This window comes from Rana temporaria, chromosome 4 (assembly GCF_905171775.1).
Source record: "Rana temporaria chromosome 4, aRanTem1.1, whole genome shotgun sequence".
Taxonomy (NCBI): domain Eukaryota; kingdom Metazoa; phylum Chordata; class Amphibia; order Anura; family Ranidae; genus Rana; species Rana temporaria.
In genome coordinates this window covers 125,444,699-125,454,872 of record NC_053492.1, presented here as the reverse complement: position 1 = coordinate 125,454,872, position 10,174 = coordinate 125,444,699, and the positions used below count along the sequence as shown (strand labels likewise).

General features: G+C 37.1%; 1 protein-coding gene across 2 annotated transcripts; it reads right to left on the bottom strand.

Moving 5' to 3' along the window:
* Positions 1-3,449: 3,449 nt before the first annotated feature.
* Positions 3,450-9,856, bottom strand: SCG2 (secretogranin II). 2 transcript variants are annotated; one of them, XM_040349030.1, is made up of 3 exons: positions 9,750-9,849; positions 9,575-9,614; positions 3,450-7,262 (listed from the first exon to the last, which is right to left on the bottom strand). In XM_040349030.1, the coding sequence occupies exon 3, from the start codon at positions 7,245-7,247 to the stop codon at positions 5,442-5,444; it is 1,806 nt and encodes a 601-aa protein (XP_040204964.1). In that variant the 5' UTR covers positions 7,248-7,262; positions 9,575-9,614; positions 9,750-9,849; the 3' UTR covers positions 3,450-5,441. The 2 variants fall into 2 exon arrangements, with proteins under 2 accessions (XP_040204964.1, XP_040204963.1); XM_040349029.1 differs by lacking the exon at positions 9,575-9,614 and having other exon boundaries at positions 9,750-9,856.
* Positions 9,857-10,174: the final 318 nt, after the last annotated feature.

Genomic DNA, 10,174 nt, shown 5'->3' with positions numbered 1-10,174 from the left:
CAGTACAGTACATAGTGTTGGTTTCAAAACAATTGCTCTAACTCGCTGGGGGATCTAATACAATTTAAATGTTTTACAATGGGTGGGTGGGACCTAGCTACCTAAAGTTTCTTTGAAGTCAAATCTGGTGAAACTTATTGAAATGCAGAATAGTTGTTCACATGGGCTTGTCACTTCCAGTGTCCGTTTGAGGAAAATGCAGAGATAGCAATCTTCATATCTGGAGGTGTAAATGCCATTTTAACAAAAAATACAGCCGTTACACAATACGACTTCTGACAAATAATGCATCCGAGATATCTGCTTAATCAGAAATAAATGTTTGATAAATAAAATGGCTACTTCATTTACCCTATGATACCCTCCTAAAGACTGCTGGGATGTATGTGATAATTTGCCTAAGCAAGAAACCAGAAAGTAGCTGAAGAAATATATATATATTTTTTAAAACAGGTAAATATGATATACGCACTTATCTATTAACTAATGCTAGTGGCATGAGGATTACAATTAATCAATGATGATCGGTAAAGTGAAGTTCCTCTTTAGGTAAGTTGAGATAGAACACTTAATGGGTTTTTTTTTGTTTGTTTTTTGGTATACAGGTGAAGTGATGGCAACCATATGTTAGCTATTCAATATTCAATGTTTGCCTCCAGTTTTGTAGTGATGCACAGAGGTTGTAACTGTTCGGCCCTGTACACACGGGCAAGAATCTCGCCAGGAAAAAAAACGTTGTTTTCCCTGATGAGATCCTTGGCAAGAAACTCTTGCCACCCGAAGGTACAGAATCTCGTTTCAAAAGAACCATGGTTCTCTTGAAAGGAGAGAACGCGGTGACGTCATCGCGTACGACGAGCATGAGCTCGTCACATTCGATGCCGTCACCGCCACCTTGCTTCACCCTACCTATGCCGTGGAAGCTACCGTGCATGCATCAAAGTCATTTCTAGGATGCGTGGGTTTCCACGGCGACAGGTAAGTATACACACTCTCGGGTTTCTCGTCGGGAAACAGGCCAAAAAAGAATCTCGAAGAGAAAAAAGAGAGCAGGTTCTCTTTTTTTCTCGTCGAGATTCTGGCCAGATTTCCTGACGAGAAACCTGAAAGCCTCGTACACACAAACGGTTTTCTCGGCAAGTCTACCGGTCTGATCTGACTGAATGAAAACAATAAATTATCTACAGTATGTGGCTGGGGTTTTATCTCAACATTTGTTATCCAAGGAGGCTAAATATGCTGTAATAGATATGGCTACTGGAGGGAGATTCTACAAATCCATTTTTGTAATACAGTCGTGTAAATATGGTACAGCAACCATGTAAAATATGAAAGTGACATAAAATACTACTTTAAATGTTGCTCGGCTATGAACCTCTTTGTATTACATTGACAGCTGTGTAAAGATATGCAGTCTCTGCCCTACCCACCTATTTACTTTTCAGCTTACCCATCCCTTCCTCCTTCTCCCCCTTCTCTTGTGAAAATCTTTTTGTGTGCCCCAAAATATTAATGTACAGTCACAAATATCACAGTGCTGCTCAAATAGGATTTGTGACCTAGGGATAAAAATCTAAAATATCTAAATATATTCCCATATATAAAGAGTGCCTTTGAGTTTGATACACTTGGTTAGTTATTTTAGATTTTTATATGGGTAAATAATTGTACTGTAAAACACAGTAGATTACTGATACTGTGCAGTATTGCACCCAAATTATTATAGGCAGGATTTACATGGCTGTGGAACATGTAGTCATAGCCAGGGACTAGTTGTTCCAAGCTACACCAGACTTTACTACTACGGATATCTGAGGGATATTAAAATACTTGATGGGACCGAGACAGATTTTTTTTTTTCCTGCTGTAGAAATAAATTGAACTGAACTTGTTTTTTCCTTTAATTGCTATGTTATTGGTAATACAATAGATGAAAAACAGGTGTCATCTATAAAAGTCAAGTGATAACTTGGTGGAAAAAGGCTTGCTAATGTCTACTCTGAGATATATTTCTGTATCTTGTATACAAATGTTGGTGCACATGTAGACTTTTTTTTTTATCACCAAACACACCCAAATAAAGCATGGTCCTGGTCTTTAACTTTTGGCTTTTTTTCCTTGTCAAGAATAACCACCACCCCAAAGCCCTCCCCACCTGGGATACAGACGTCACACATCTCAGGAGGCTTCTCGTCAATCCCTGCACCATGTGTCATCAGGGAGCCAGCTTAAAGAACCTGGAAAAAAAAACTGCCTCCTGATGATGTCAGAAGACAAGCAGTGGCTTATACCAGACAACTCGGCTGTCAAAGTAAGCGGGTAAAAAATAAGATAAAAGGGGGAGTGAAGTTCCTCTTTAAAGTGTTACTAAACCCACAACTGTAAAATCAGTCTGTATATGCAGTAAAGCATGCTTGTTATACTCACTGTGGAACCTAAGGGGTTAATCCTCTGCATTGTGTAAAAAGGCTGTTCGATCTTATCTTCTCTGATTATCTCCTTCTTCCACTGTCTTCAAAAAATAACCTAGATTTTACAGAGCCAGGGGACAGGCTGCACATGCTCAGTTTGGTGTGTATTTCTAGAGAGTTTTTTTTCCTGGAGAGAGTGCATGCGATCAATAGGGCCAATCAGCACTGTCCAGACAGAAGGCCGGAGGTCCTGCATTCTCATTGGACAATCATGGGAGAATGAAGACTCCTCCTACAAGCTTTAACCAGACACTCATAGAAGTCACAAGACTACTCTAACTGCTGACGAGAAAATGTATTTAGCAGTTTATGTATACTAAAATAATTGCATTTACGTGTTCTGTGTACTGTGGGAGATAGTGAATGCAGGGTCCTTGGTTTAGTAACACTTTAAAGGGACACTAAAGGAATTTTTTTTTTTAGCTGAATAGCTTCCTTTACCTTGCTGCAGTCCTGGTTTCATGTCCTCATTGTTCGTTTTTGCTTTGATGTTGCTGTAAATGCTCTCTGTTTTGGACACTTCCTGGTTGCCTGTTTCCTGATAACCACAGTACTGGGAGATTTCTCACGGTGGTCACTAAATCAAGGAGGTGTGATTACTGTGTGTAAAACGAAACTGGATTGGTGCTGAGGAGTTTTAGACAAAGTATCACTGCTCTCTATTGGCTGACTGCCCTCTAGTGGCTCTCTGTACATCAGAGAACCAGCAAACAACAGCAAAAACGAAACTACACTGCAGGCACATTATATGATTGTTTTTTTTATCAATTTTTAATCATTTTTAAAAGGAATCAGTTAACTATTATGTCTCTATGCCCTGTAAACAGTCATTTCAGCTAAAAAAAAAAATTCCTTTAGTGACCCTTTAAGTAATAACAGATTACAAGTAGAGATGTATAACAACAAGCAATACAAAGTGCTCCCCATCTTGACATGGACTGTTATCTGATTATCAATGGGATATCTGTCAAGATAATAAATGCTTCAAATATACAGAATGCTTTATTTTTGTTTGTTTTTACAGTACCACACGATACACAACAAACAGTAACAAAATAGATAAACGATCATAAAAAAAAACATGTGAGAAACCAAAAAGTTGGCTAGTGTCAGGAGTTTTTGAAGTGGACCTGAAAAGCTATGTAGTCATTAGAATACAATGCATTGTATCCCTAGAATTTCTTCAAGCAGGTATGTTATAGATAGTCCTCAGCTAAGGTTGACAACATTCAATTAACACTTATACAGAGCCGATCTTGGAGGAAGTGGAAGCTGGGATGTTCACAGAAAAGGGACTGATATGTTAGAGCATAGTTGGAGGTGCTCTGTAGTCTGTAAAAGTTCACTATAAACCAGTAGCATGCCATTTTATCACTTTCTACTTATTAGACATTACAAACTATCATATTTAATTAACAAAATATATTCTCTGTCTTACCTAGTTTCTGTGCAGCTTTCTATTTAGGTAGTTTTTGCAACATTTTTTTATTTTTATTTTCTATGTAATTGTTAATGCTTAATTAGAGGTCCTTAGGATTAGCCTTGTTAAATTGTTTTTGGTGACACAGGAGAGGTCCTTTCCGGGCACTTCAAGACTCTTAAACTGGGTCTGGCAGGGACAAATGTATCTCTCATTCTTTGTCCCTATTACAGTCTTTCTCCATTCTAACGTTATCCCTAAATCTTTTTTTTTTTTTACTCTAATCAAAGAGTAAATATAATCTGCCATCTGATATGCCAGGTATGATTTTATATTGTATGGCCACTATAGTTTTTCTAGTACTGACACAGCTCTATAACGTAAGGAACATGGAAAGTAGAAGATGGGCCTACAGACTGTTTATTTAATAAGGCAGTGCAAAGAGTAATGATCATGTACATAATAAAATAATTACTAGTAGAGGTGTAACTAAACTTCTTGCAACTCTGATGCAAAATGTGAAACGGGGCCCCTCAATACAGTTTCATTAATAAAAATATTTGGTATATTGATAGATCTTTCATCCAAAATAGCAAATATGTGAGCATGAAGTCCTCCTCGTGGCTGATAAACAAATTATGATAATGCTTCTGTTGGTGGATTGGGGGCAGAGACCGGCTTTGTTGAATCATGTACTGCGTTATAGCACCCAATCAAATGTAAACTTGTTAGAAATACTTCTAGTTGGAAATGTTTACTGTACTTTGTGCTGTTATTTGCCTTAAAATATATTCATAAATATTAAGGTATTTGTCATTTACAATGTGGGCTTCAGTACATCTTTCACATATCTTCTAAAGTTACCTGTGATGGATAGAATAGTGGACACATGAACTGAAGTGAAACCTGTAATAATGTTTCTCATTAGCACTTTTATTTAATGGAAAATGTCTTTGGGATTTGTTAAAGAGAGATGCTGAATTTTTTTTTGTAGAAATAAATTATTCCAATTTAGTGGCCTCACTTCATAGATGCTCCACATGAAAACCATATTCACATTTACCTCATTCATAACACTTCTTTAGGAACAATGCTTGCAGTTCATTATTTCATGCTTGAATACACATTTCTCTTTTCTACCAAAGATGCACTAATTATCGTTAATTTAAAGTACATTGTTTATAATATCAACCTCATAAATAGATCATAAACTTTCAGAAGTAACAAAAAAATAAAAGGGTCATTGAGAAAATAATACATGTTATACAGATTTCTAAATAATATAATTGGGCACTTTTAAATTCAGGAAATATCAGATTTTCAGTGACTTCAAATGTCCTCAAATGTATAAAAGTATTTAGTGGATAAAAATATAATTTTACTACTTTGATGAACATGGATGATTAACTTGTGTACATCCTAACAACTGGTCATCAGATGATTATTCCCGTTAGTGAAAGAAGGGCCTTGGCTTCATTCACTAAGTTAAAGCAAGAAGAACATAAACAGAGCAAAAAATATATATTGATGGAGTTGAATAATGTAAAAATTTACATATTTTCCATAGATCTTTTAACACTGTGATCTCTTGTTTTTTCTGCTTTCTCTTGATTCAGATATTCCAAGACTTTCATAAGCAAGTCCTCATCTATATACTGCTTGTTCTGTGTATCATCACTTTCCCTGGTCGGCAGCCTTCGGTTACTGCTAGAAACTGTCTCTAAATCCTGATAACCACGCATATTCACATATCCTCTCAAAGCATTCTCATATTGCTTTTCTAGCTCCTGAAGATCCCCTGGGGAATAAGGAATGGGCATTTTTTTGTTTTGATTGTTACCTAAAAGCTCTGGGTATTTGGCTAGCATCTTTACTACATAATCTGCTAGTTCCTCCTCCTTTTCAGGCCTTGATTCATACTCAATTTGCCTCTTTTCAGATTCTTTGGGCCACATAGCTCTGTGTCCCTTTATTTTGCTTAGCATAGGGTAAGCTCTTTGCAATCCATTATTTTGCTTAAATCGATTTTGTAACTTATCAGCTCCCATAAGATTCACCATATCTTCAACTGTAAGGCCTTCGGGGATATTAGGCAGGATTGGGGATGTAGGTTGCCTTACAAAGCCTTGCTTGCTTTTATATACATTTGTTTTATCAGTCATAGTTTCCGTTACCTCATCCAGGTCCTCAGGGACATCAACTTCTTTTTCAGATTCTAATCTTCCACCAAACTTCCTGCCATCTTCATCCCGTAGCATATCAATAAGATCCTCAGGGGGAATTTGTAAGTTTCTGGATATATCAATCAATTGATAAATAGCTTCAGGGTCAAGTTCTTTTCCTGAGAATCTTAATGAGCGCCTATCAGGGTTCTGCTTACCTTTATCCATCCTGTTCATCCACATATTTAGATATGTGTTCATCAGATTTGATAGATTTTCACTTTCTTGCTCTTTAGTGTCTTTTTCAGGCTCTTCATCCTGCAACCCCAACAACCCAGATCTCTTAATTTCATCCTCCATATCATCTGTCTTCTCAACCTCCTCTTTACTCTCCTTTAACTCTTCTTGAGTTTGACTTTCAACTTTTTCTTCAATAGGATTCCAATCTTCCCCACCAGCTACATCCTCATAAGCAATGTTGTTGGCTTTATACAAGTCATCTTCATCATCCTTGTAAAGTTTTTGGTCTTCTTCCATTCTATCTCTTTTGTTGTTTGGTTGGCCTTTTAATTTCCCCAGTTCCTGGAAGACAGACTGTAAGGTGGCTAGGCTCTGAGGCGTATACTGCCCTTCCACAATTTCATTGGTGCGCTTCAGTGGATTGTCCCGTGAGTAATCATCATATAACCTGGAAGAAAGTTTTCCAGTTTTAGGTCTCTTCTCAGACCATTTGTTTGAGTCATAGTCTTCAATTAACTCAGGTGGTATGTTCTTGTCCATGTATAGATTATTTTTCTCTTGTGGTGAAACCTTTGTCTCTTTTTCAGCTTGCATCAAGGCTTCCAACATTGCTCTCATCCACTCAGACTCATCGTCAGTGGTTGGAGATTTGGCAGTGTCTGTTGATAGGGCTTGTGTGTCCTTCTGCTCTGAGAGGAAGGGTGCCCCTTGGTAAGAGGTATAGTCGGGGAGGTTCTCTGTTCTGCTTGCTTGCTTTCTGAGGTTCTCAATGTACTCCAGTGCCTTCATCATATCAGGGCTTGGCAACCTTTGCAAACTCTTCATTCTGTATTCTTGGTCCTGTTGTGGCACTTGGTAATATTGAAAGGATGCAGCATCAGAAAAGGACATTAGGATGACCAAAATGCATGAGGATAAGCATCCTGCAAGACAGTAATTCCTCTGAGATGACATGGTGGTCAGTGTTTCCTACAAAATAAATTCAAATGAGTATGCAGAAAGGAATAAAATATACTGCTTATTTTGCAGAAAAATAAAACACATTATTATCTTAACAGCAAAATGTCATTAGCTGCACTTTCATACCATTAAATCACAAGTTAGTAATGACAAATGGACTGATTGATCCCTTTGATTTATTTGTTGATCCAAAGTGCTGTATCAGATACTGCTTCATAACATCTAACCATCCCTAATAAATCTCTGTCATGGACTGATCTCTGCCTGTGAAAGCTCAGTCTACTAATAGCAACACAGTTAATGTGTTTGTATTTATAGACTGATGGGTGCTCTAAATAACTTTTGCCTTGGATTTAGGTTTATGTGTGAAGGCTTAAAGAGGAACTACTATATAAATGTAATGCAGAGATGATTGCAGTATTGGCTCTTTCCCACAAAGGCTTTTCATCTTCGCTTAATAACAGGAGCCAGAACCGCCCACGGGCCAGAGGATCCTTTGCATCGGGACCAAATTGTAAGGCAGATGATAGCAATAATGCATCTTACGGAGTCGTGTGTTTTTTCCAGTGTACTGCATCTACTATGGCTGTAACCTGGTATATCAGATTAGCCTGAAATCCACTTAGAGCAAAACAGACCAGATGCCCATGTTTAGCATTTAGCAATGATGTTTACTCAAGAAATGAACTTCTATCAGTTTAAGCCCTAAATTAAGTTTAAGATCCATGTGGCTCTATAGATATTGAACCTCAAAATGAGCATAAACCATCAGATTTGACTAAGACTTGGGTTTCCATAAACGCTGTGTACCAATTGATCAACCTTCTTGTATGAAGCAACCTCTAACATTGTGTTGAATCATGCCTGGTGATAATTTATACTGAAACCAAAGGAAAGCGAATAGGTTTTATTCCTTACTCCAGATTCCAGCTGTCATTTTACTAGCACAGTTTAGAATACAAAATTAAACATCTGCCTGTTTGCTATGGACAATACCAACATTTTAGTTGAATGTATCCTATTTTTTAAGAGCTGTGCAAGTCATTAAAATGATTATCAAAAAAAGATAGGTTGTCATATTAAACAAGATTAATACACAACAGGAGTAGCCCATAGAAACCAACCAGAATCCATATTTTTCTAATCTGACTTTAGTACGCTGGAATCTAATAAACTATCATGGGCTGCTCCACCTTGCACAGCATCACTGCTCTTTGTTCTGCATTACTAAATAAAAATGTGTTTAAGTTATTTTTCCCAATATTGAGAGGTTCTCTGTCAGTACACAACCTTAGTAGACTAAATAAACCATATGCCTTGACATCTGCCATGATCCAAATATATTATATTAAATTGCTATATATAAAAGGATGGTAAACAAGTATTAATTACAGCACCTATTTCCCAACAATTGTGCATTTTACATAAAAATGGCATTGCTGTAAATGTTTTCCATCCCATATATATGTAAGACTATGCCCTGAGTGACACATTGAAAACCTGTTGCTATTCATAATCATGAACAATGACATTTTGATGGATCTTCCTCTGACGTGAAAATGTCAGCTATCTGGCATAATGACCACTGCTATGGAAACAGCTAAATATTCATTGCATGCTCTAATTAAGTTAAAGCAAGCTTTGTATATCTTTGTAGTCTCTGTAGTCTGTAGTATATATCTACATTAATATCTACATATGCAGATTTTAAACTATGCAGGAGGTAAAAAATTATGTACAGTTTGTATGCTGCCATAAAATTGCTGGAATTTAATGAATTTATCTATAATCTGTATAATGAATGGCAATTATATCACTGCTGCTCAATATCTCAGGAGTATTTTAATTAGGCATTGTACTTAATCTGGTTCATTATTTGACAGTTTAAATTTAGTGTTTGTACTGAGTCTGATGAATAACGCTCCAGTGTAGAGATGTCTAGTCTATCACACAAGCAGATTGCTATTGTCTAATCTTCTATTCAGTATCATGTACAGCATAGCAACAGGCAACCCATCGAACACCTCCCACGCTTATCATATCATAACTAAGTTAAAACGAAAAATAAAAAAATAAAGAAATAGAACATGATATTCAGAATGACAGATGGAGCAACAAATGGTACAAAGACGGAAAGAGAAAGCAAGGGAAATGACTATACAGACCTATTCACAAATGGACACAAAAATAAATCTGTTTTGTTTTCTATATCCAAACACACATACACACACACACACACACACACACACACACACATAGATATTGCAAAATAAAGAATCACATTGCTAGTATAGACAAACTAATTAATGCATGCCACTTACACAGATCAAAGGGAGTCCTTTCTCTTTTATAAATAGATAGCTGGGTAGAGAAAGATGGTTAGACTGAAATCTTGCAGAGATCAGTTTTGTAAAGTTTTATATTACACTGTCTTTTGCCCAAAACAGCTATCTGGCAAATGGCTACAAATGATAAAATAAAGCAACACCACCCTACCTGTGTGCTTCAGTCAGAGGGATGCAGGCTGATCATATCTCCCTCCTACGATGGAGATACTTGTTTCAGCACCAGAACAGCTCCCAGTGCTTAATAGGGCGCGTCATGTGACACACATGACGTCACTCTGTGTGCACAGAACAGCTAGGGAGTGAGAATCAAGCAGCGTTAACCCTTTCCTGAATTCCTTGTATGCAATGAGAGCAGAGAAGCGTTTCTTCTTTTTTTTTTTCATAGGGTGCACACTTGATATGGTAACTGCATACTGCAGCATAGACTGGCAGTTCCTGATTTGCATTCTCAGGCTAGATTTTTAAATTGGTGTTGATGCACTCTGAGTGCTTCCGTTGCTGTATGTCCATGTTTAATATTTGGGTGGTGTAGGGGTTAAATCAGTGTTCTAATGCTGCATAATGAATGTGGGC